Source organism: Triturus cristatus, chromosome 10 (assembly GCF_964204655.1).
Source record: "Triturus cristatus chromosome 10, aTriCri1.1, whole genome shotgun sequence".
In the NCBI taxonomy this organism is placed as follows: Eukaryota; Metazoa; Chordata; class Amphibia; order Caudata; family Salamandridae; genus Triturus; species Triturus cristatus.
Genome location: NC_140593.1, coordinates 228,025,223 through 228,052,450, shown reverse-complemented (window position 1 = coordinate 228,052,450; position 27,228 = coordinate 228,025,223). Strand labels below are relative to the sequence as shown.

Here is a 27,228-nt window from a genome sequence, read left to right as displayed (position 1 = left end):
GCGACGGGATGATCCAAGCGGAAGAGGCAGAAAGGAAAGCCGGGGAAGCTGACGGACCGGACCGGGGAAGGGGATGCAAGGACGCTACACGGCATTTCGCGCCGTTTGATCGACTCAGGCTCAAGGGCACTTGGAGCTAATACGGCGGTGCCCGGAGCAACAGGAGCAGATTGGAGTACACGAACCACGCGGGGGTCGGTGCGGGCGGCGGTGCCCCCGAACGGAGAAAGAGGGGTGCGGGCGGCAGTGCCCCCTTAGCGAGCCCGGAAGCAAGATTAAAAAGAGAAGGTAAGGAGCGGGGCTGCGCGAAGCGGGGGTACGGCCGATTCTATTTGGGAAGAAGGGTTAAATTACTGGTGTGAGCAGAGGTGGCCAATAAGCGCGCGGTGCCTTTCCGCGGGCCTGTCCTCATCGCGAGCCAGCGTTAATGATCTTCCCGTCCTGCATCGCGGCCCCAGATGAATTTTAATTGAACGCAGCATTTCTTCCTGGTTCTTGAAAACCGGAGAAGCCCCGCAAGAATTTGCTCCGGGAGGGGAAGGCGCCCCGCTACGCAAATGGGTTTAGCTCTAGCTTCTTGTTATTCGTGACCTGTTGAGCGCCGAGAGCTTAAGTGCGGAGTTCAGTGTATCGCATCAAACGGTGAGGGAGCAGCCAGACAAAGATTTTCTCGTGGGCCACACGAGCGCACATCTAAAGAGCAGCGCCGGTAACACGAAAGCGTAACGTTTTAGGAAATCCATATTCCGTTATGAATGTATTCTCTACCAAGAAAAAACTCACCGAATCTGATATTGAACGCCGCCAAGGGCACTACTTACACGTTCATTTCTATCAGGAAGCAAACACAGTCCAAAGATCCAGATGGCCTGTATGTAACATGAAGAGGGTCTGGCGTAAGTCGAGGTCTATACTGGAATCTAAGCATGATCAAACTCAGTGAGTCCCTAAAATTCACGAAAGTCGATAGCGAACGATTCTTACTCTAACTCTGGAACCGGAACCGGCATATATCGGAGTATGTGACAGCTGGCTTTCTGGAAATCATAACTGCCACGTCCCCCAGATCCAGTCCCAATTTTATTTCGAATTCTGAGATGGGAAGTTACAGTATTATACTTGGTTAAATAATATTACAAGCGCCAGGGTTAGGGCGGCTATGACAAAGGAGCGCGGTTTCCCCTTTGTTATAATACACCATGCACGAACCCCATGTGTCGTGTTCTTAAACTGTTAGGGATTTTAAGAATGAATTGTTTAAAACTCAGGCTGCATTATTTTGTCTTCTCTGTCTGCTGTTACATAACCAGGGGTCCAATGAGTGTACAGGTAGGTCCCAAATTATTTCTGCAAATTGCTCAGCAGCGTTTTGCAACCTACCTGTAATTTTGCAATGTACTAATAAGACACATTGACAAATTCCCCTTCGCACAAGTTCACAAAACAGCCTGTGTAATGAATATCTCACGCCGGACGGCCAGCCCCTAATTAGGCAGGTTGCTACTTGTAAACCCCAGGGATTGGCTATGACGAAGTGATAGGGATGGTGGCTTACGAGGGACAGTAGACCTCCATTCTTGCATTCATATTCCCAAACAAGGCATCCATTTTTGTTTAAATCGCACAGGCCAGTGAAATAAACCAATTTATATTTTAAAGAACGAACCTAGTTTGAAAAGATATTACGAAAACCAGGGAACCACTGCATGGTCCTTCAGAGACTGCCCTACGTGATTCTCAAAAGGGATACTGTCCCCTACTTGGGAGTCGGTGTCCTATAAATGGTTTCAACCATAATTGAGGAAACAAATCATTGCTACATCTCATTTAGAACCGCAATTAGGACAGGATACCCCACTCAATTAAGCTTCGTGGTCCGAATTGGACGGAACCCTCAACAGGAAATTAGCCACAAGCATGGAAATTTTATGCTCCCGCTAACCAAACTTCTTAAACTTGTATTAGTTTCAGGGAGGGGGCACATTAGTCCTGCTCACATGCTTACTGACTGAGACCATCGCCTCGCGTGAAACACCCCTCCCGCTGTAATCGTTTATATAAGCCAGGCAGGCTGCACCGTGCCATAGAGCGTAATTGCACACTTCACTTAGCCTGGAAAAAACCACTGATGCTCTCCGGGGCTCCGCAGTTAGGGTTCTAGCCAATGTAACCCCAATAATCTATAGGTTGCGGTATGTATGCAGTTCCGGGATGAGATTTAATAGCTCACTATTCTATATTGGGACTTTAAGTTATAAAGTCCAAGTAACAAACGATGTCTCGTTTGAACACAGCAGTCCGCTGATCGGTTTACATCATATGCGGTCTGCAATCTACTGGGTACACGCGCTTTGCAGCAGGCATATTAGCCCTCTGCACTACCTTCACCTAAGTCAAGTCCCGGCTTTACAAAGCACTGCTCTCTCGCCAAGAAGAGAATTGATCACACGATTTCTCTTGTCAATTATGTGAGGCCGGGTATAGGAAAGGACACATAGGCCAAGGGACGGAAAGGGTAGAAGTCACAGGTCATTCAGACCGGTAGGCAGTATAGTTTACGAGGGCTCGGGGTGGCGAAGCACGCACGCAGAGGCGGAAAAGAAACAGCATAGGCGGGAGCTTATCTTTAAAGATAAGAATCGAGCTGTAGCCAAAATAAACCCTGTTGCAACATTAAGGGTTTGCTATAATAAGGTGAATATGGCGGGGGTCATGCAGTTCTGGGAGGAAAATTTATAGCTCGCCATGCCACATGGGGACTTTAAGGTTAAATCGCAAGTAACGGAAGGATGTATCTTTCGAAAGCAGTAATCTGCGGATCCGTTTACATCATACACAGTCTGTAATGTACGGGGTAAACGCGCGTGGCAGCAGGCATATTAACCCGCTGCGCAGTTAGCCCAGCAAGCTAAAGTGAGGAGGGTTGGGCACCACGCACGGGCGCACGGGGAGGCAAGCATGTGTCACAAACAGAGGGTGACGCAGTCAGGAGCGGAGGGCCCGTAACTTGGATAACCATAGAAACCGCTTCCACAATGTTTAGGAGGAGGCAACCAGAGCCGGGGAGGTGAATAATCTGCTTCAGCCGAGCCTCAGTCGGGGACACGCCTGTGAAACTAATTTGGGTACATTGGGGACAAACATTCACAAGCAGAGGCAAGTCTAGTGGCTCCGTGCATGGGGATTGAAAACTTAAGACTGGGTCTTGCTGTGACAGGCTAGCGCCCAGAATCAAGAGTCTTTATGGCGGCATTATGCCGCAAGGTGCCCACCCTGTTGGGCCCCACCGGAGGGGCAAGGCCAATCCAATCCATCCACCGCCAGCAGATAAATAGCGGGGTTCAACGGTTGGCTCGCTTAACAAGGTCAGCGTTAAAGCACCTGGTTGTGAAGCTTGACAACAAATTCGATGCTGGTGACACAGCAGGACAAATGACCCAACCACCTCACAAGTCCCAGTACCTGACACAATACCATTCAGAAAAGAAACAACCTGTACCGCCGGTTTAAATTACCAAACCATCAGCGATAAACACACTTACATGGTGTACCCGGGGGGAGGTTTGGCTCTTGAGAGACCTTCCGTAGCTAGAACAAACCAGAGGGCACCCAGGAGCAAAATGGCCAACCTAAGGAACACACGACTGAACTAGGGAGAAAAGCAGGGCGGAGGTGGAAAAGGGGGCAAAAGTTGACCATACAGTTCCAAATACCGCGTAAACGGACGGGGAGTGGGGGATACGTCCTTCCTAGGGGCGGAAGGGTAGCAGAGACGTGCTTGGTGACAGAATACAGGTGCGGCCCCAGCGAGCAAGGAAACAATTAGTCTGCATAGTGAGGGATTTCCGCGAGAGGCATGATCATCTGCTTGCGGTCAACGGCACAACGACATGTTACTTCAATTTGCGCTGAGGCGCACACCACCAATCAACCAGCCTGGTGGCAAAAAATGGGTAATCCACTTCCCCTGGTGTCAATTGCGAAAAGCTAGTCCAGTATACCCGCTCCACACACCGAGCATAGTGGAGAAGGTGAAGCTAGACGGCATAGAAAAAGCCAGAAGAGAGCTACACAACACCAGGGCCAAAGCATGCAAGGCCCCGGGGTGGACGTCAGGCAGCATCGGCTGAAAACTGGTAGTTGCGGTAACACCTGGAGGAGGGGGTACACCACTCGGGGATAGGATTAGACAAGTTCACGCGGAACATCGCGGGCATATTCGAACTAGGAGGGGGCGAGGAGGTCGCGAGGCTAGGTCGAGCTAAGGGGGGAGCTCCCTCCGATCGAAAAACCGTAGGGAGCGTGGCGGAGCTGACACGAGGAACCTAGTAGAGAACAAAATTACTAGGAGATAGATGAAAGGCTCGCAGGGTGTCCTTGTCATGACTCACGTCAGGGGCACTGGGGGAGCCATTGGGCGGCGTGCCGCCAGACAAAGAACAAAGATGACACTCCCGCAGTACCCCGGGGATGCCTTACGGCAGGGGTACAGACGGAGAAAATGACGAGGACCCCGCCGCAGGAAAATAGAGTAGATGCTCAAGTAAGGTCCTTGGGATGCCAAACGGCAGAGACCGCTGGGAGAAGGGAGGGCCCCTGAAAGGATACAGGGCGAGCGGGACGGCACTTGCAGCCCGGGCATGCCCAGAAAGGGACACCCTCCAAATCGGTAGCAAGTTGAAGCCTAGACCCGTGAATCGAAACACAGGGATGGGGGCCCCTCTCCCCTCTCCCAGGCAATTGAGGCGGCTGGGTCCAGAATGCGAATAGAAAATGATGAACAATGGACAAAATGAAACATGGTCATTGAAGGACTATAATAAGACCATGAGTGTTGAAATTTGAAACATGAAGATTTCCTGTTAACAAAATGTTTGTTGTGAAAATAAAACTGCGACCTTTTCAGGCACCAAAAAGTGGTCAAGTGCTAATTGAGGGAAAAGCGCGCAGCGATGGCAGCAAACATGGGGGAGTGGGGAGGGAGTGCTCGCCGCCTGGACGGGGTTAGGACCCGGGCCGGGGAAGGCAAAGCCGGACCCGATCGAGGCCCGGGTAAAACGCCGGCCGGCGGCGGGACCCCCCCACGCCACGCCCCCCGCAATTAAAAGACCCGGCTAGGCCGGGGAGGGCAGGGATAGGCCCGAAAACAACGGAAGCTCCCCCCCCCCAATCAGGGGGCGAGAAGGATAGGCAAGGGGGGGGTTAAGAAGGGCCAACGGCCCGGGAAGCCACATTTCGAATTTCCCCCCCCGCAAAACAAGAAGAGAAGCCCACCCACCCACACCGAAGGATACGGGCGTCGCAGCCGTAGGGGGGAAGGGTAGCGGAGCTGACACGAGGAACCTAGTAGAGAACAAAATTACTAGGAGATAGATGAAAGGCTCGCAGGGTGTCCTTGTCATGACTCACGTCAGGGGCACTGGGGGAGCCATTGGGCGGCGTGCCGCCAGACAAAGAACAAAGATGACACTCCCGCAGTACCCCGGGGATGCCTTACGGCAGGGGTACAGACGGAGAAAATGACGAGGACCCCGCCGCAGGAAAATAGAGTAGATGCTCAAGTAAGGTCCTTGGGATGCCAAACGGCAGAGACCGCTGGGAGAAGGGAGGGCCCCTGAAAGGATACAGGGCGAGCGGGACGGCACTTGCAGCCCGGGCATGCCCAGAAAGGGACACCCTCCAAATCGGTAGCAAGTTGAAGCCTAGACCCGTGAATCGAAACACAGGGATGGGGGCCCCTCTCCCCTCTCCCAGGCAATTGAGGCGGCTGGGTCCAGAATGCGAATAGAAAATGATGAACAATGGACAAAATGAAACATGGTCATTGAAGGACTATAATAAGACCATGAGTGTTGAAATTTGAAACATGAAGATTTCCTGTTAACAAAATGTTTGTTGTGAAAATAAAACTGCGACCTTTTCAGGCACCAAAAAGTGGTCAAGTGCTAATTGAGGGAAAAGCGCGCAGCGATGGCAGCAAACATGGGGGAGTGGGGAGGGAGTGCTCGCCGCCTGGACGGGGTTTTCGTTAAGCGTGTCTTTTTCGTACCTTCTTTGTTTTCCTGTTTCCGTTCTTCAACTTCCGTCTGTGACTCGTGTTCAGTTTTGAGCTCTGCGAGCTCCTCATCCTCTTCGTCCACTACAAAGAGAAAGACAAAATGTGTCATTGCGGTTTGAGCTGATGGTTACACCACAGTGTTATCTGCCGATACCCTCTCTCCCCACCCACCCTGACTGGATCCTCTCGCGGGCTCTCCTTCCTCCCACGCTCTTTCTATTTACCAAACACTGTAGTGACAACCCTGTGCATACAATCTGTATTTTTAAGCTAACCCAATTCCCTCATGCCGCCCTATTTATTTTAAACTCTTCTGCTGCCCTGCTGCCCCATGCATTGTCAGGCTGTTGCCTAATTGTGTCCACTGAGGCTCATATGCACTAAAGCATTTTCCCATAGATACAGAATATGTGAAACCCTTTGATAAATCATGCCCTAAGTTATTTATTATATTTTAACAGGCCTGCTTCATGGTTCTTACACAATGTGTAGAAATAGCTCTTCTTCCCTTCTACCATGCTTGCTCACTTGACTTTCCAGTTACAGTCCACATATGGAGCTATTAGGCTGTCCTGCAGTCACTGCATCTCTACTTACACATGCCTACTCATGCCCGTCTGTCTGTAATTTGCGGATTCTCAAGAGATATGAAATACTCATTTAAGTCCAGATGTACTAAGAGGAAAGTCGCAAAAAGTACGAGCAAATTGCGCATCAACTTTTTGCGAACTGCCGCAGATTTTGCGATGCAACATTGGTAGTATAGGTCCCAACGGAACACATCCAGTCGCAGGAGGTAGCTACAGACACAGGGCTAGTGGCCTGCACGGAAAAGCACACCACAACCCCGAAGCATTCCCGAATGGCAATTTTATTTTTTTAAGCAGCCCGTGTTTCTTAAAAGAACTAGTGATAACTTTAAAAAAAAAAAGAAAAAAGCTTGCCATATGTGAAAACTTCGGGGGGAGCAGAACTGGTCCCCTGAACTACTGTGTATCCACACAGCCACAGCCACCCAGCTCTATTTACCGAGGGGAAGTTATCCTCACAGGCACCTTCTACTCTGTGAATCAGTTATCACCCACTATGTCTTTTAAGGCCTGTAAATTGTGGAACTCCTTGCCTTTCGTACTGAGAACTCAATCTAATAGAGCCTCTTTTCGAAAACAGTTGAAAACCGTTTTGTTTTTTAGGTCTCGCGCCTAGAGATGCAGTACGCAGCACTGCTCGCGCAGCGAGAGTCCTTTTGCCCGGGGTTTCAAAACAGGGCCTGGATTCGCACACGCTTGTGCGTGTGCTTTTCCTTTTGGCTCCCACGATTGGCCTTTGCGTGTGTGTTTTTCACAAAGACGTCACGCAATAGGCAAAAGGCGGGTGCATTGCTCCGCCCATGGCCTATTGGTGTCTATTACACACACCAAAGGCCATGTGGTTTCAATTATCGTGCCCAGACACGGGCGCGATAATTGAAAACACATGTTTCGCTGTGGCACGCACCACTCGCGGGCGCGTTTTTTTTTTTTTTACAATAGCGATCGCGGGCGTGTTTTCTTTTTTTTTTTTTTTTTACAATAGCGATCGCGAAACTGCCGCTTGTTTTTTTATACTTCCATAGCAGCACCATAAGGTGAGTTTCTACTAGCATCTTGTTTAAAGAAAAAACTGAATGTGTACAGGTTGGAGAAAAATAGAGTTAAAAATGAATTTGTATTCAGCAAAGAGCACCCAATGCGAGATGCAAGAACTTTCCGGACATCATACAAGGTTCTGTCAGTGCAGAGGCAGCTTATAGCTCCCAGATCAACTCATCCCCCCTACCTCAGCATCCTCAGTGGTATATTCTCTTCTATTGCAGTATCAGCATTAGGTTCTCGCGCTAGGCAGGTGTATTTAAATACCACTGTAGGGGGGACAGAGTTACTGCTATGAGACGGAGTTCATTCAATACAATTACATAGTGTCAATCAGTGTAAGGCGGCTCTTAAAAACAGAATAACTTACTTTTGCAACATAATATTTTACAATAAAATCCTAAGTGCACACAGCGTGACTGAGTGTGAAATTGAAATATTTCCTTTGTCGGGTTGTGTACAGAAAACATCGAAAGCGGCCTTGTGCTTCCTCCTCCTGCTGTAATGTTTCCAAGGCGAGGTATTTAAGTGGTCAGGCTATGAGATGCCAATGTGGACTCACTAGAGCATGGGCTTACACACCGTGCCCAGCAGCAGATGTGTCTGTGCTAGCCAAACTATCAACACCCCCTCAAAAGAGGATCTCCTCTTTCCCCACTCGACCAAGCTGTGTGAGAGCGACAGACCACTCGGATTATGCCCCAAGCTAAAAGGTAGGAGTGGTTCAAAATCTGCTGTTTTGTGCTACATAAACGCGATTGCCAAAACAAATAGGTCTGGCTGTGTACTGTGTCTGTGTGTGTACACACATGCTATACAGACCCACCCACACACGTGCGCTTTAGGGGGAAGTCTTTCTATATGTCAGAAAAATGTATTGTTATCTTCTCCCGTGCGTTGGTGGATTTGTTCAGAAGAGGCAGCACATACGTGTCTCTGTTGTCGAGATGGACAGGAGAAAGGGGAGTCGGCTTCAGAATATTCCGATCCCACGCAGATTGCGTGCGAGACACACAACTCAAAAATCAGACAGCTCCTCAGAGCAGCATGATACCGCACCCTTCTTGTAACTCGGGGTCCCCCATCCTGAAGCGCACATAACCGACAATAATTAATCACCACTGGATTAACCACTATTCTTGGGGTTTCAGAATAGCGTGATACTCACCCTACATCACACCTCATCCCCGGAGCAATAAACGCTAAATAAATCCAATTACTATACAATACAATCCTACTGTAGTGTTACCTGCCTCTGCTGCTTCCAGCTAAGGCCAGCAGGGTTTCTGAGCCAGAGAATGGGAGGAGGACTACTGTATCTCTTAAAACAAGCATTTACAATGCGATTGGTCTCGCATTGACGCGAGCTTGAGCTATTGGCATTGCAAATAATGCCTTTTATTTTTCTTTTATTTTTAAAAACATAAATAAAAGGCATTGTAATTTACAATGCCAATAGCTCAAACTCGCGTCAATGCGAGACCTATTGCATTGCAAATGCTTGTTTACTATTCCTCCTTAGTAGATAGGGTTCATCATTTTTAGGAACGTTTTGTGCTAAGACGCCTTGGCAGATGCGCGTTTTATAAAATAATACGTGGCGTCAATAACTTATCAATGGCTTGCAACAGTATAATTGTGGTCACAAACCAACCATTTATGGCATTCCAACATCTCAGTTAGTTGAGGTGACGCCCTTTTCACACTCCTTCGGAACTGCGATCACTGAATGCATTCTAGGAGTTGGAAAAGGGTTTCCTAGTCACTCGCTGGCTTTAACAAATACCCACAAGCAATTGTACAGCTGCAAGCCCTATGATTTTGGGAAGCGCAGGGTTTGCAAACACAAAATGGCTTTTCTCATCGGTCTCTTCCTTATTAAGCCTGAAGTGCTTACTTTTTGTTGGTGGCATTAATGTAAAGGCATTTACCTATTTTACTTTGCTAAAATAAATCGCTAAGCGCCAAATAAATAAACAAAGAGACAGATAATGACGATTTTTCATGAATATTCTTACTTTTATTTCCCGGTTCGAGACTTTCTGGCGCGTAAATGGCGCAGATGCATAATGTTTAACCACAAGTATGGCAAGCAGCTTGAAGCGCATCACTGTGAAGGAATTGCCACCATGGAACAGTTCCCTTCTAACGGAACCGACTTCCTGCAATGCGAGCTAAAGATCGCAGGGTTCACGTCCAGTGGCAAGCACCTGCTCGCATCCCCCGTGGCAAAGCTCACTTTTAAACGCTCTCAGACCCTCCACCGGGCTCGGGGGATTTATATCAAGCCGGCGAGGGAGATGATGAAAACAACGCGGGAGCCCGGCAGACATACCCCACGTGGACACCTGTTCCGCAGAAACCTCATTTCCAATTCATTTCTCATCAGGCCCGTTCTCTTACGTGACCCACAGGAAGGGGTTAAGGAGGGGGTTGACCTCGGGTGGTGCGCCATTGGCAAGTAAACAACGCGCATACAGTTCAGACAAGCCTCTGCCATCAGAATGAAAGAAAAGCCATGATGAGAAATGGCATTTGCAGTTCCAGGCGAAGCTCTCGCATTAATGTGAAACTAATGACTGCTAGAGAAATTGACATATGTCAGCTACCACGGCCAGATGTTACATTACCATTTTTTGCTCTATGCAAATGTCTGGTTTTTTTTTTTTACCCTTTTCCGCATTTTTGAGGGCCACTGGTTAATTTTCTTTTCAGAGTATTTTCAAAGGTTACAGGGCACTTCCTAACGATGCAACAGGGCTAATATAAGCATGCATTCAGAGAAGAAAACATTAAAATGGTATTTTATATGTTTCTTTTTGTCATTTCTTGCTCTGTAATGCGTTGTGGAGCCGGGGAGGAAAGTAGGAAGAGAGAGAGGCTCAGAGTGGGGAAGAGAAGAGAAAAACCACGAGAAAGAGCAGACAAAACAAAGCCAGACACAGAAAGTGGAGGAGAATGAAGGTTTATGTTACTTTATGGGAATGATAGAGATATAATATGAAAGAGCGACGAGACCGACACAGCCACCTTCAGAGTATGTCTATTTAGCCTCAAATAATGTCAGAGCCATTGTTTGCTTTTATTGTATTGCATTGTAAGTGCATTTATATGGAGGTTCATACTCCCACTAAAAGCGAAAGTGCATTGGCAGATGGGTAACCACACCGTGGATGTGGGGTTGGGGGGGGGGGGGGGGGGGAGGTGCTTGAAGTGTTGAATTGACTGTGAACTGTGTACTTATTTTTATATAGCACCACTCTACTCTGGGGATGTCAGCTCTCTGTCAATGTAACAAAGAGCAGGGAATGGGTCACACATATTAAACATTTGGGCCCTCATTATGATAGCGGGAGGACCGCCACCAACAGGCCGTCGGAGGGGGTCTGCCCAACATCCAGGGCCAAGGTCTGACCACTGGATTACCAAACTGACGGTCGAAGCGCAGAGGGCAGGGAGAAAGACCGCCGCCTCCAACAGGCTCAAGGAGCCCGTCGGGGCAGCGGTCGGATAGCAATCCCTACAATGAAGGAGGTGCCTGCCCAGGCACCGCTGTAGGGATTATGACATCCATTTCTGACAGCCTTTTCATGGCGGTCCCAGTGCCATGGAAAGGCTGTCGGAAAGGGACTTTAGGAGCCCCTAACAGGACCCCTGTCCCCCGTGGCTCACCGCTATGTGGCCAGGGGGGCACATGTGGTGCCCCCAAAAAATCCATGCACCATGTGCAAGGCACCACATGGTGCCTGCCACACAGTGCATGCATGTTTGAAAATATACCTTTTTCTTCTGCAGCATGTGCTGCAACCGATTTCCGGGCCCCAGCACAAGCCGCAACAGAAAAGGCATGTTTCTGAGCCTTTATTGGTGGTTTTATCACAATGTGGCAGGTGGAACCGCCGACTACTTGTCGGGCGGTCTCCATCCCGCTGCGATGGCGGATGGATGCTCGTCTAACTGCCACCATAATAATGTTCTTGATGTGAAATGTTTTGGAGTAATGCTTGGTTGATTCCAGTGTTGCTTTTATCTAGGCCTGGGTGGTGAACTCCGCTCCATTCACAGAGTTTTCTGCACTCTGCGGAGCTCAGGAATGCTGTAAACTCTGCTTTGCGTAGTGCAGTGGAGTTTTTCCCCTGATCACGTTCGAGACCTGTAAGTTAGTGCAAGCTCATGTAGAATTTCTAACCGAGCGGCAGGAAAACCAGTGTGAACGGCAGTTCGCATTGCACTCCGCCACTTGCAGAACTCCGCAGAGTTTTTTTGTCACTTCGTAGAGTTCCGCGTAGCATAACTTCACGAACTTCGCCAAGGCCTGACCTGCTTTTATCCTGACTACCCAATGGCAAAATTGCAGATTTTTGCAGTGAGCCCTCCTTATGAAAAGGGCAGTGTGAAGCGTGCTATTTACATGGTGGAGCCCCAACTGGTGGTCTCTACCATGAGAGCCAGCTTCACATATCCTTGAGGTTACTTGAAATAAAGGTAGATTAATCTGATTGGGGTTGAAGGTCTGTGGGTTCAAGGACTGATTTGCCATGGTGACATACTGCTACAGGAGACCATGGTATGCTGCCTTACTCATGCACTATTTGCATTTGGAAAACACTAAAGCACCCTCTGATGTGGTGCCCGGTGGCACCTGCATCTCCATTCCTCCTGCCACCATGAACTGAACCAATATATATTTATGTTTCCTATGATGAAAACACTCTCCCACGCTTCTGCAATCCCATTTTGTTTTACTGTTTCTCAGTCACCTCCCTGTCATTGTAATATATCAGTACCTCTCCCCTCCTTTCCTTTTTAGCTGTGTTGCCTCGGTAATATCTACGGTGGTCACATCATGATTAACAGTGTCAAGGTCAAACTGACCCGGTAGATGTGGCCTGTACCTCCAGGAATCATTCAATCCATGCTTACACCATTTGTCTTGAAAACAGCTCTGCTGCAAAGATTTTCAGAGAACCAGGCCAAATGATATTTTGACCCGCCTTTCTGCTCAACACAGGTCAATTTTTTGAGGTAATTACTTGCAATTTAATGCTCTCTTGTAGTCATTAACGCTGGTGCTGTAAGTTCCCTAGCAACTGATATCCTTAAAGCAGCATCGACCCTGCTTAAAGCTTGCCGAACCACTCAGTAAAGACAGTGAGGGTCAGAACACTTGTGTAAATGAAACAGACCCACCTACTTTAAGCAGATGGAAGCTACCAAAGTAGTGGAAAATAGCAAAAGTCGGAAGGTTAGTCTGCATTTTAACCAGGAATGAAAGACAACACCAAGGATCCATGTGAATATGAAAAATCAGTAAAGGCCAAATTTGCTATTTCATGAATTCACCATGACACGTTCTTCGCCGAAAGGCCAAATTTGCTATTTCATGAATTCACCATGACATGTTCTTCGGTGATAATTTCACATTTAAGACACTATGGGGCTAATTACGATGTCGGGCAGACTCATGTCCGCCAGACATCGTTGTGGATTGGGAACCACCCAAGCTCAGGTCGGCGGTTCCAACCGCATTATTTGGATGCAACCAATTTTTCAATGGAAGCTTGTGCAATGGACGGAAAAGACCCGCAGCACAAGATTCCATTGAAAAATGTATGTTTTCAAACATCCCTGCACTATGTGGCAGGCGGTGCAGGGATGTTTGGGGGGGCACCATCAGTAGCCCCCGGGCCCCATTACAGAGGTCCAAGAAGAAAGGGGCTCTGCTAGGGCCCCCCCAATGTCGCATTGCGACAGCCTTTCCACGTCAGAAAGGCCGACATGGAATGGCTGCCAGAAACCGATATCATAATCCCGACAACGGAGCCGTCTTCATCAAGAGATTATGAAGTGTTTCTGATGGACCAACGGGCTCCTTCAGCCTGTCGGAAAACATCGGATGGCCCGTCTGGCTGCTGCCTCCAACCGTACGCATTGTAATGGGTCGGTCGGACTGCTGCAGCAGATGTTGTGACGAGATGTCGATTGCGGTAAGACCGCCATTGTAATCGGACCCTTTGTGTTGATTATTTTTCTTATGGGGATACTCACACCCCTTTGTTCCCCCTCTCATAAGTGCCGTTTGCTGGCATTTTTTTAAATTTCTCAGTCACTGACTTCCTGCACCAGTGCATGCATTTCCCCTTCTGATCCTCTTCTCTATCTTGATAGTCTCTTTCTATTTCTCTCTGTCAAATACAAAGCAGACATGATTTTAAGAGTGCCGCTCAAAGGGGAAAGCATATGCTGGACTCATGAGCCTGATGCTGAAGTAGTTTGACAGTGGTGCATGTAATGCAGGTGACTGTGACCGACCGCTGTTTTTGTCCATGACCAAAACGTTGTTTAATTTTTGTTACTATGGAGTATTTCACTTTCAATGTATCAGAATCACGCAATGCTGATATGACTAAAGAAAGAGAGACATAAAAAATAGAAGAAAAATAAAACTTATTTATCAATGAATTTTCTTTTCATATAATTTTAAACACCCACGTTGGTAAATTTTGAGGCTAATATTGGAAGATGGTAGAGGTCCTGCATTTGTTTCAAAATAAATCTTCCCTGACTGACATTGTCCTTCAAAAGACTGATGTTCGTGACATATAAACCTCTACAAGCAACCTTTGTTGTGCTTTACAATACTTGCACTAATTTTTTCAGCTTATGATCCCCGATACTTGCACCCACAGTCATACCGCTGAGATTCCTTTTATTTTTCCTCACATGAGGCAAGGACATCCGCTCACCAATAAGCCATGGGTGACAGAAGTGACCACATGCATCCTTTGACAGCTGCCCAAATTTCTGAGATAACCCATTTGTCGAGCCTCAGGACCTCAAGACTATTATACTTTGTTACTGTTGCTGGCTTTATGATACTGAGGTAGTGAGTGTAGTGCCAGGGATCAAATAAGGGCAAGCAAGCTAGTGGTTGCAGCTGTTGCCACTGTCTGTCTCTTATTCACATCCACAAGATGAGGCTGCAATGAACTGGCTTCAATGCTCCTCATCCCACTCCTTAATGTCTCTGTGCAACAAAAGTCAAAAGGAGCACAGGATAGAGGTCTTAAATGGGATTAGATGCTACTCAGACTTTAGGCCCGATTAAGATTCCGGCAGCGCCACCGCTGTACTGCTGCAGTGGCGGTCCTAAGAAGATCGTATGGCAGCTGTCTACCGCCTGCCGTATGACAATGTTCTCGCTGTCCCCACGGTGGTCCTGCTGACAGCGGTATATTTTTTTATATATATGTTGATGCTGGTGTGTATATTTATGACTGCAGTGTACACATATGCAAGACACGTGAGAAAATTCCTACTACCAGTACATTCCCATTGCTGGAGTCTTGACCATATATGCTCAATCTAGTCACTGGATTTCGGTGCCAAAAGGGTAGTTTTCTTTCGGGTCAAGATGCTATGAAGGGGGAACCTGGAGTACGGCATCCACTGGGGAAACTGAAGGGAATAAGAGGAAATGGGTGAGTATGCACCCCAAATCCTTTATTTCCACCGACTTAAAGCAGGCAGTCCCACTGCCATAGTCGGCTTGTCGGAAAGCCAACTTGTAATTCGGATGTCAGTGAAGCTTCTCTGTATCGCCCTATGACAGCTGCTTTTCCCTGACCGCCATTGAGGTGGTCTGCGAATGGCTGCTGGTGGTGCTCTGGCTGTCTTTCATTCTGAAAACTGACAACATCATAATATCATAATAAGGTGGGCAGACCACCTCGTCGGCAGCAGTGAATCCAATGTCGATGCAACAGCGAACTCGTGATCAGACCCTTAGAAATCTTCAAACGCAAGGAAGGTCGACGATGGCTAATGGCAAAAAAGGCTTCATCTCTGGTTGTCCAGGCTAGCCCTGTTTGTTGCCAGGGCTGGACTGGAGTATGGGACACAAGGAAACCCCCTGACATGCTGCATTTAGTGGTGGGTGGACAGGAGACTCATCAGCTATCTAGCTTGATTAGCAGCCGGAGGTAATGCACACAAAACCCTTCAAGTATTCAGAAAATAGTCAGACTTACTTGCTACGTTCACTCGGGACAATATTGTACTGGCTTCAACATTTTCAAGGGCTGATTGTAATTCACTTCACATTTGGCTGAGAATCTCATGCATGAATGAAGAGCACCTATTTTGGTAGAGTGCTCTGTGGAGAAACATCTGTAGCTGGGAAAGAAAAGACACAACTCCGGCGAATCTCTACCAATGTACATACTGTGCTCCACTCTGTTTACTGTTTGCCAAGAAACATGGCTGCACTTCTGAGGGACAATGGGCAGTTAGGCGAGTGGATTCTACTCTCTAGATTGAAGCGTGTGCCAGTACGCACACTGGTGTGCCCATGCACAGGAAGAGGACCCACGTGGCAGGACTGTTGGCATAATAGATTAACAGTCAGTCAAGACTTTTTGATGACTTTGGCAGTTGCAAACATAATTAGCCTATTTTGTTACAAAAAATATAGACCTCAGGAATGTAAGACAACTTCCTTTTAAGTTTAGAAGGCTTGCATTCAAAGTCCAAAAATTATACAGTAGCATTGTTGGGTCCACTGTTGTATCTCTCGTGGTGCGTGACCGACACGAACATGGCACTGCATGTCATGGCTCGTGTCTGTCTCGCGTCTTATGCATGAGCTGTATCTTTTGAAAAGGTGGCTGGAGGGTTGTGGGGGGAGAACGCTTGATGGGCATTCTGTACCAGACCTAGATACTGAGTGGACGTGTCTCCTGATTAAACACGCTACAAGAAATCTTTCTGCCTCCGCATCTTCTTTCCTACAAGCATAGCATTCAATATATTATGAAAGGGGTTGTGAGATGCGAAGGAACGGCATCTATTATTTCAGAAACCAACTTGATAATTGAAACATTGTACAATAAGTAGTTGTCCTCCTATCTAAGTATATAATACTTCACCTGTTAATTTAGTATAGTATTACCTCATCGTCCTTAAGCTCACTTCCTTCATTACAAAATTAGGCCTTCCTACCTCACCAGATATCTCTTACCACTATAAATAGAAAACTGAATACCTTTCCTACCCTCCTCCTGTTTTTTGCTGCCTCACACATTCTTACTGTGTTAGCCATGTGTGGTGCTGCAGTTGCTGAGCTACTTCGGGGGAAGTGTTTTCCATTTACGGGCATGTTGGCACACCAGGACTGGCCTGGCATTCTTTTTCTTGACTGGAGGTGCTGCCTATAAGGTCCACGGGGCAGGCTGAAGCAGTGTCTCCTTCACGACCGGTGAGGATGGAGTTTGGTCGGCTCAATGTGACTGGAACTGTCCTTTCGGGTCATGAGGGGACAGTATCACAGCGCCATGGCATAGGGGGAAGTGGTGGTCTCCTTAGTGCCGACAGCTACCAAAATGAAGTAAGGGTCCCATATGAGGCTGCTTGACTTATTAAACCTATTTTTGCAGATATGTCTTCTTTTCCCATTGGTGTATATTGGAGATCATGTTGATTGGAGGCAGAGGAAACAGTTCCATAGGGATTGGTTCTTTCCCTGGGTATGTTTTCTGTATTTAGGGTGGTGGTTCTTTCCTCTTGTCCCCCTTTAGTAATAATGGTTTGTTAGATTTTTGCCAAGAGGAGACACATCTTGTCCTATTCAAAGTATGAAGGCCCCCTCGCAGCTAAAATTGGGCGGCCTGTGGAGTCCCCTGAGCTGCCAGCCTTAATTTCTGCTGCAGAGGTATGGGTCATGGTTGAGCCAGCAATTTCTAGAGCTTTGGACAAGAGAGCTAAAAATAAGCCCAAGGATAACAAGCATTTGCAATGCATTAGGTCTCGCATTTACGCGAGTTTGAGCTATTGACATTGCAAATAACATTGCCTATTGGCATTGTCATTTACAATGCCAATAGCTTTAACTCGTGTAAATTTCTCAGAGTGCGTATTGCGACTTAAAACAGCAGTTGCACTGACTTTGCAGAGGCAAAATGATTTTATGCTCCAGGCTTTCCGGTGTCAAGCCTCCCTTTGCTGTGCAGCAAGGATCTGGAACTTCATCCAGAAACGTGTCCAGCAAGCTCCCTTCACCCCCACGTCCTAAAGGAACTGAAGATAGTCACATCCCATCTTTTAGTCATTGGATTTACTGCATCTCTTGCCCTCGCATTACATGAAGATTAAACTCGAGACTGAAAACAAACGATTATGCTCTTGCTTAATGACGGTGAAGCAAAGGTGCAATTAACTCTTTGTAGAAAGTAAAATGGGCCTCTTGCCCATTGGTTGGGTTGCGAAATCTAGAATAAACAGCGTTCAGTGGATCTCTCAAGCGTTCGAGCCACTTTGGCACTACACCTGCTGCACCTCTGATGGCAACTGTTGCTATCACTTCAGTTTCACAATGTATCCCTCCTCAGGTCTCGGCGCAGTGCTCGGTTGCTTTTTAGCAGAGTTCGAGATGTGCAAATGCACATCGACACATACCTCGGTATGAGCCCGCGAAAATAGAGAGAGCGGGGTAGGAGACGCCAGCGAACAGCTGCAGAGACGGCATCGGTGAGTAGAAGGGGGAGAGAGAAGGCTAAGATGTCTCTGGGTGAGAAGGTTCGGCGAGAAGTAGCTGTTAATGATGGAGAGAGAAAAAGACAAGGAGCGAGGGATCTCTAAAAGGGAAGGTGCATTGACAGGTAGGGCGAGAGGGGACCGATGAGAGGGAGAAGACCAAAGAGAAGTGGGTACAGATGTCTCAGGGGATGGAAGACTGTGGCGAGAAATAAATATTAAAGACAAAGAGAGAAAAATAGAAAAAAGTGAGCGACTTCGGAAAGGTGCGGCGCAGAGATGGATGGGAAGAGAAAAAAAGATGAGAGAGAAAAAGAAGAAAGAGAGAATTGTGTGAAGTAGATATTAATAAGGGGAGAAAATTAATAAACACAGGATCACGGAAGGAGCGCTGCAGATAGGGCGAGAGAGAAGGTGGTCAGGGAAGAAACTAGCGAAGTCTTTCTATAAACATGGAAAAGAAGAACACATTTTAATTACAAAGATAGAAGAGAGAAAAAATGCATGAAGGTGCAAATTATGGAAAGTGGAAGTTCTGAGACAAATGGGATGGGAGGGGACGAATGAGTTAAACGAGGAGGACAGGGAAGGGAACAGAGATGTCTAAAGCTACAGGGGAGTACTGGGAGAAATAGATATTAATGACAAAGATAGACAAGTGTTGGCCGCGCGCGAGCGGCCGGAGACGCAAAATGTGGTGGGGGAGGAGTTGTGTGTGCGCGTGCGTCATCGCGATCGCTCTGAAAGCGAAAGTGATCGCGATGACGCACACGAGTTTTCAAAGTGCTGCTGGCGGCCGGCTGCGCGCGTGCACGATCGCGTGAACGCAAGTGTTAGGCCAGCCAGCAGCACTTTGAAAATCCCACATACAAAATGTCTCTTCGAGCCAGCGCAAGCGCTGGGGCTCAGCGAGACCTAAAAAACCCCACAGCAATATACAATGACACACATTAATTGAAAGAGCTTTTAGAAAGTGGACATGGTGGGAAGCAGACGTGGATGAAGCACATATAAAGGGACACTTGGATAGTAATACAGATTCACTCAATTAGTGCATGGATTTAAATACACGAGTAGAGCTGCGATGTGCTGGCAGTTTAAAAGCATACTGAAGATGTGGTATTAACCTGGGATCGAAAGTCATATACAGTAAAAAGGAGCAAAATATGTAGCACAGTGAGCACCAATACCTAATCTTCTATAACGCTAGCATTATTTTTTCTGTCTTTGTTACAACCAGTGTTTGTCTGATGGTAATCATACATGGTATTTCCATTATGTGATGTGGAATTACCACATGTTGCAAAATCAACAGGGATGGTAGAAATGTGCGGTAATCACAGTACCAAATATTAGAACAATTTCTGCACTACTCTAAATGAGAGCGGTCTATCATTTCACAATCCACCTTGGTTGTCTCTACTAGTACAAAAAAACCTGGATTGAAAGCACGCGTCCTTAAAATGTATTGTTACAATTTCTTAAAATTAGACTTATTGTGGGTTTTGCCTCCACCTAAAAGGTGAATAGTACCTCACCTCATGCTATTGGGTATTGAAGTATCACTGCATCTACCAAGTAGTGGTTCCATCGAAATGCATATGGGGCTATTTTCCATCTGAGTAATGCACCCAGCCATAATGTTGATGGTCAAATTCAGTTATGTGTGTTCTAAATGCATTTTAAGCAGAGCTCAATCCTACTTTGCTACTTTTCCCCCATTATTGGAAAAGTGTATAGATTTGTTTTTAATGTCATAACCAGCTTTTCTGCACGCAGTTCATGTACACAGCATTTGTGAATGCCTGTGTGTACATATTGTTAGCACATCAAATTCAGACCTAATTGCTTTGCCAATGCTGTCATTTGTTCTAATAGTGTCCCAACTCAAAATAGACAATACATTGTTATGTGAAAAGTTAAAGAATTTACATTTGCAGAAGAATGTTTTATTTAAAGTAGGTTAGCATACTGTAAATACTGTGCCTAAGCTTTTTCTTATTTATGTCAAACCGCTTTAAAACCATGGACACAAATCCAATGAGGTTATATTGTGGGAAATTACTAGACATCACAGTTCAGGCACAAATAAATTAAACAAACTCGTGATTTTTGTGTAGAATTATTTTTATAAAAGCACATGTACACATTAAAACATCTTCTGCAACATTGTGAACAGGCATTCGATATATCGGCGTTTATTTATTTAGGATATTTTACAATTTACAGGGGGATGATTAAATAGTTTCAAGAATCTCAGCTCTTAAATTATAGTTTCCTGAACCGTGACAGAAAAATGCAGCACAGGGCACTGATGCACCAAACAGACAAAATATAGGCTACTCCTCTATTTACATGAAAAAGGAAAAATGACTTGTTCTAAATGACACTTTGTCGGGCAGACCCATTTATTTTAATTTCCCAATTCCCAGCCTTTCTTCTTCCGAGCTTCCGTCCTGGCTCTTCAGGGCCCTGTAACTCACTGGGGTATTAGCCATAGCCACGGGGGCCCTGCTGCTGGCCTCTGCAGAGCTTCCTTTCAATCCGAGAGTTCATTTGACCTCTTTGCCATCATTTGTGGTTTCATGACTAATTCATGAATTCAGTGGAAGGAAGTAAAACATAGGAATTATCAATGTAGGTCAACACTCATCACCTGGTGGTGCACATGATAAAACCCACTACTCGACAAACGATGTGATGGCAGCACTCACATTTACAAGGATCCATTTGAAAGCATTTTTGAAGGTACATGGGTGCATGTAATATCTAAAAAAAAGTATGCGGCTTCTGGTTATTATTCCTCTAATGCTTTTTGCCATTTGGACACCTTACTCTTGTGTTAAGTAAAAGGTGCTTTTTTCTGACAGTCATTGTGCAGACCACGTCACAAACCCACAGCAATCCCAAAGAGATGGTGTGTTTTTTTACACACTGATTACATTACAGTTTATTTTTAGGTAATTAAAACAAAAGGAGCTTTAAAAAGAGCTACTGAGACAAGGGCTTTGTCTCCACCCACTTGTTGATTTCTTTGAGAACAGAAATAAATGAGCAGATGTTGTGGGCTTCAGCTGAAAAGATTGCCTTCTATGGTGCCTTTTGAGGAAGCCTCTGTTCAATACAGCAGGAATGGGTTGATTACAGTGACAATCCAATGATCAAAGACAATGGGCATCATTGGGTCAGTGAGAAAAGTTATGTTGATTCCTCAAGCCTGATCTGTCTATTATGAAATGTAACTTTAAAGGCAAAATGTCTAATATATTTGCTATGAAAAGCATATACTAATATAATTAGTAGTTTAGGGTGTATTGTTATTACTCTGTGTAAAAGCCGGAAGAGAAGTATTGTCATACACAGAGGCTCGCAGGTTGCAGCAGTGGTCAGGTTTATCGTTCATGAATACTCTCTCTGAGAATCCCAGGGGTAGACGATTTTCATTGCGATAATCTTAATGATCAATCTTTTGAGTGGTTTCATCATGTTTTACCTACTTAATTGTGTATATATTTGAAATTTTGGGAGTGTATGCCTGGTTCTTGCATTGTTGGAAAGCTTAAGAATACCCGTAGGCCTTAGTTGGTTATGATGTAGGCTATAGGCCTAATTGATTCATTGGGGAAGGTTATGTACAAGCCATTGGTTTAATCTATTTATTACTAAAGGCTATGAGAAAGGTTGTGGGCCTGACCTTTTTATTGTATAAAGCTTAACTTAAAGCCAACATACATTTAAGGGTGGATTGTTATTACACTGGGTTAAAGCCTATAGCCTATTTCCCTGTGTTTATTACATTGAACCTCATAGGTTAACATAGTAGGCAAATGCTTTAGTGTTGACTTCCTCCTCTAACAAACCCTGAGGGTAGAAGACTTTCACTGTAATAATATTTCCTGCCCCTCTTAGTGGGGGCCTGAATATTATTTTGCCAATTGCAAGTTTAAACAAATTTGGCTTTTTGATGATTGCATGCCTGATGGCTGCCTTGAGGGAGAGTTTATGCTCAAAGCAGTAGGTCTGAGTTTGTAATGGAGACAAGCCAATGATAACAGCTGCTTACTGAATTGTATAATTTAAAACAGCTATGCCGGATGCCCTAGGTAGGATCTATTTATCATGAAAAGTTACAACAAAGGTGTGAGCGTTTGTGTTGCTGGTTGACTGGGGTGTGAGTCCTGGTCAGGCAGCAACCGCAATCCTCCTCAGGGAGAGGCACAAGCCAACCCTAAATTAAACCTGTGCTCAACCCTCTGGTAGCCTGGCACAGAGCAGTCAGGCTTAACTTAGAGGCTATGTGTAAATTATTTGTGCAACACTTCATACGGTAATAAAGTGAAACAAAAACACACAAAAAGTATTGCACACCAAGTTAGAAAAATAGACCTTTCTAAAAATAAAACAAGAGCAAAATAACAAAAATCCAATCAGTAGAACCGGAGCTAAGGAATCAAAGATTTTAGTGAAAATAGTGACAAAAAGCACAAAGTGCTAAGTGTGGATATCTGGTCGTACAGGACAAAGTCACAAGTTTAGGCTGACTGTGATGGAGCATGGGCTGGCTACAGGGACCAGTTAGGTCCGCTGAACATAGTACTGTAAAATCCTGGTTTGCATAATGTTGCGAGGATCCATGTCAAAGATGCATCGCACAGCCAAAGCGATGCGTCAGTTCCAAGATGCGGCGAGGCTGCAATACAAGGACCTGCATTGTCATAGAGGATCCCATCAACGGAGCTTGCAATGCAAATTCCAACATCGAAGATGCGGTGTGCAGTGGGGGTGATGCGTCAGTTCCAGAAGGCTGCGATGCGGAGTCCAACATTATCGTCGAGGATGCAGTCAAGAGATGTGAGGGCCTGCTTCTTGGCATTTCCAAAGACAATGTAGGCTGCAGCAACAATGTGAGTCTCTGCGTGGGGTCCAATCCATGCAGCAGCAGAGAGGAGTCGGTTCTGCTCGGGGTTGTGTCGCGCAGCAGATCAGATTCATCGGTACTACTGGATTCACAAAGACTGGTAGAGCACCTTTAGCCCACCTCCAAGAGCCCAGGACTGGGGTGAAACTATTTGGCAGGGAAAACTCAGAGTCCAGGTGCAGTTGCAAGGTTGTTGAAAGCCTGCTATGTCCCTGCTGCTTCAGATTAGGAGGCCAGACATCTAGCCCTTGGAGTCACTCTGGGTTCAAGAGATGAAGATCCAGTCCTTCGCAAGAGGGCAGCAGGTCAGCACCGCAGGGCAGCAGTTCCTTCAAAGCAGCAGTCTAGGCGAGTGGCAGTACCTGTTTCAGCACAGCAGTCCTTCTTCCTGACAGAGTATCCACAGGTCTAGAAATGTACTGAAGTGGGGGTTGTCTGAGGTCCAGTATTTATACCAAGTGGTGCCTTTGAAATGGGGAGAGGCTTCCAGAGGTATGCCTTTAAAGTGTGCATGTCCTGGCTTCATTTGTGTGGTCAGCCCCTTGCATGGAGACAGGATACAACTTATTCACGTACAAGTGGGGCTGGGTCTAGCTCCTTCCTCCCATTCTCCCAGTGATTGCCCATAAAGTCCCGGCCAAGCTCCCCATTGAGTGTGGCTATCTAGGAGGAATACACAAAGTCTAACTGTCACCCATACCCCATTAGGTGACCCAGATACAGGATGCAGGCACCAAATGTCTAAAGCAAGGAAATGCCAATTTTTTTGTAAAGTGCCATTTTCAAAATTTTAATTTAAAATCTAACTTAACTATAAATTGGGATTTCATATTGTGATTCCAGAGATACCAAACATGAACGGATTAACTGTTGCCATTTGGAAATGATACTTATAAAATGTAATAAGGTAATTCCAATGTTATCTTATGGGAGAGGTAGTCCTTGCAGTAGTGCAAAATGAATTTAAGGAGTTTTTCACTACTAGAACATGTAAAACTTAACAGTACATCCCACTTTTAAAACACATTTCACCCTCCCTTCTGGGGTCTCCAAACCTACCATAGGGGTGATATATGTATTAAAAAAGAAGGGTTGGGCCCGGCAAAAGGTTAATATTTCCAGGCTGAAATGACAGTTTCAAACTGCACACACACACAGGCTGGAATAGTAGGCCTGAAAAATGCTTAAAGTGCTACTTAAGTGGCACAATCGGTGCTCTAGGCCCACTAGTAGCATTTAATTAACAGGTTCTATACACATGAAGTGCCACTTTACTAGGGACTTACAAGTAAATTAAGTCAATTGGCTATAAGCCAATTCAGTGGTAAAGTGTGCATAATCTTAAGGCCAGCGAAAACAAAAGACTTTAAAAACAAGAGGTCACAAAGGCAAAAAGTTAGGGGGAACACCATGCCAAGGCTGCCAGGTCTAAGAAAAAGAAGGAGGCCTGACTTACATAGTGTGAAAAACACAGCCATAAGGCTTTTAATAATTGTTAGTACACTGTGTTAAAGCCTGTTCACTTCTATCTTATCACAATGCCATTTGAGATGTCCCCAGTAATGTAATCAACGATGTCATTTAATGTGTCATAAGTGATGTAATATTTGAGGTCGTAAGCAGTGCTTGGCAAATGTTCAAGGTATAGTTTGGGTTTTGGGGTTTTTACACATTAGTTTATGCCTCCTTTAAATGCCTAACCATAATATTACTTTATCTTTTGTTTTTTATGAAAAAAATAATATATATTATATATATATATATATATATATATATATATATATTTTTTTTTTTTTTTTTTTAAACTTACTGGCAGTAGTCAATAGGTAGTTATAGCTAGGACCTAGTTTCCATAGGAAGAGCAATGTTTATTTTGCCAATAACTTTAGCGTTGTTTGATGAATCCTCACTTCAGCTGCTGTCTTGAAAGTTTTGTGGTGATCTGTCAAGCGCAGGCCGAGAAAAAGGGGGGTCCCAAAACACGCTTTCCCCATGTTAATTTCTATAGGGACTATAGACACAGCCACAGCCCGAACCCCTGACCGGAATTAAACAAAATTTGGCAGAAAGGTAGATGTGGGTTCACAGACGTGCCTTTTTCGGATTTGGTGGAAATCCGTTCAGTAGTTTGAGTTATTAATACTAATTAAAATTTGCAGATATAGGGACGTGAAGGCTTCGCAAACCATCCCAATATCATGCTGAGATCTCATTGGCTTCCACCACTTTAAACAAGGAAGTGTTGGCAGTCATCTAGGGACTCGACTTCAGCCGAGTCCCACAAAAATGTTTTAAAAAAGAGAAGGGGGCAGGGTAGGAATAAGTTGACACCCTAGGCCTCTTGGTGGGTCCCATGCTTCTCTAATATTTATCCCCCAGGTGGGACAGGTCCTGGGGGCATGCAGGCTTAAATGACATTATATGGGGGGGGTGCCGAGGGCCCCCCTGCTTGTGCCCGGGGGTCAGCCACCTCCCCTGGGCTGATTGAAAAGAAATGGTGGGGGGGTCTTGTGGACCCCCATGACCTGGGGACCACCACCTCCCGGGGGCTAAAGCAAAAAAATTTGGGGGCCTCATAGACCTTCAGTTGCCGGGGACCACCACCTCCCTGGGGCTTATTTCTGTGTAATAGGAGGGCCTCACGGACCCCGGGGACCACCACCTCCCCAGGGCCAAATTGTATTTTTAAAATGGGAGGGGGCCGCACGGGCCCCCTATGGGGCCAATTCCAGGCCCCGGGGACCTCCACGGGACAGGCGCTCCTACATCAAAGACTGGGGGCCCGCCCTCCTGCAGCAATATATGGCCTTGGGGACTGCCACACCCCAGGGCTGGCTCCTGCTATGTACCCGGGTGCCCACCTCTGGGACATAGCTGTTTGCTGTGGCTTGGTGGGTGCTTTAACCACTCCCAAAAAGCCACGGCAAACAATCAACTTTCAGCAAGGGAGAGCGGACCTATGCTGTTGCTTGCTGGAAGCGGAGCATTAATCTGTTTCCCTACCTGCTGTCAAGCGAGCAGGGAAACAGAGAAATTGCTTTCACACACAGTGTGCTGCATGTTTAACAGCTCCCTGTGCATAAAAGCGATGCCGGCTTCCGCAGGAGGCGTATAGCCGGCAAGGACTGCTGGAGCATTGAGGCTGCCCCTGTGGTTACAATGGAGCCTGGCTGCCCCCAGAGAAATATGCCTGGGTCCCAGGGATAGGGTCCCCGTGGCCAAAATTGGCGCACACAGCACCCCCCCGCCCATTTGGTAAGGGTCGGGCCCCAGGGGACGGATTCCTGAGATGTTGTCGGAGGCCCCATCCCCTTTCTCAACTACTTTGCTAAGGGGCCTCTGGGAGTACTACCGGTTGGGGAATGAACTCCCCTTGGGTGCTGAGGGTCGCTGGGGGCCAAGAACCCCTATTGCTGAAATGAGTAAGTCCCCCACAGTCAGATTGCTGAAACGTGTTGGAGGCCTCACCCCGTTTCTCAACCACTATGCAAAGAGTCCTCCTGGTGCACTACTGGTTGGGTGATGAACTCCCCTTGGCTGCTGAGGGTAGTTGGGGGCCAAGAACCAGTCTGTGAATGGGTATGTGAGTGGATGTGTGAGTGGGTGTATGAGAGGTTCAATTAGGATGTGAGTGGGTGTGTCAGTGCCACTGCGGATGATGTAATCAGCAATGTAATTTAACATGCCAACTGAGATGTCTTCACTGATGTCACTGACCACGTCATGAGTGATGTAATGTGTAAGGTCATAACCAGTGCATTGTGGGGACATAAGTTATAGTTAGCACAGGTAACTTTAACTGCTGAATTTCACTGGTCTTGTATGCGTGAAATGTAAGCCTACCTATAACGTCTCTGTAACCTTTCTTTTTTTTCAGTGAGTATATATCTATATCTATATATGTATAAATACATATATATGCATGTTAGTATATAGATATATATTAATGCTGCAGTCCACTGTAAGCAGCTGCTCCTCACACAATGGGTGCTCGAAAACGTGAGGGGGCACATGTACAATATTAGCGAAGTTTCCTAAAAGAGAACAGAAGTATTGCACATTCTTGGGGGTCATTCAAGTTACTTTATTTT

At 46.3% G+C, this 27,228-nt stretch overlaps 1 protein-coding gene across 2 annotated transcripts in view; it reads right to left on the bottom strand.

Moving 5' to 3' along the window:
- Positions 1-27,228, bottom strand: part of DYNC1I1 (dynein cytoplasmic 1 intermediate chain 1) — a 1,604,297-nt gene that overhangs the window by 675,975 nt on the left and 901,094 nt on the right. For both annotated transcript variants that reach the window (XM_085630867.1, XM_085630869.1), the window contains exon 8: positions 6,050-6,139. In XM_085630867.1, coding sequence (XP_085486993.1) covers positions 6,050-6,139 — 90 coding nt within the window. The remainder of the gene's footprint in view (positions 1-6,049; positions 6,140-27,228) is intronic.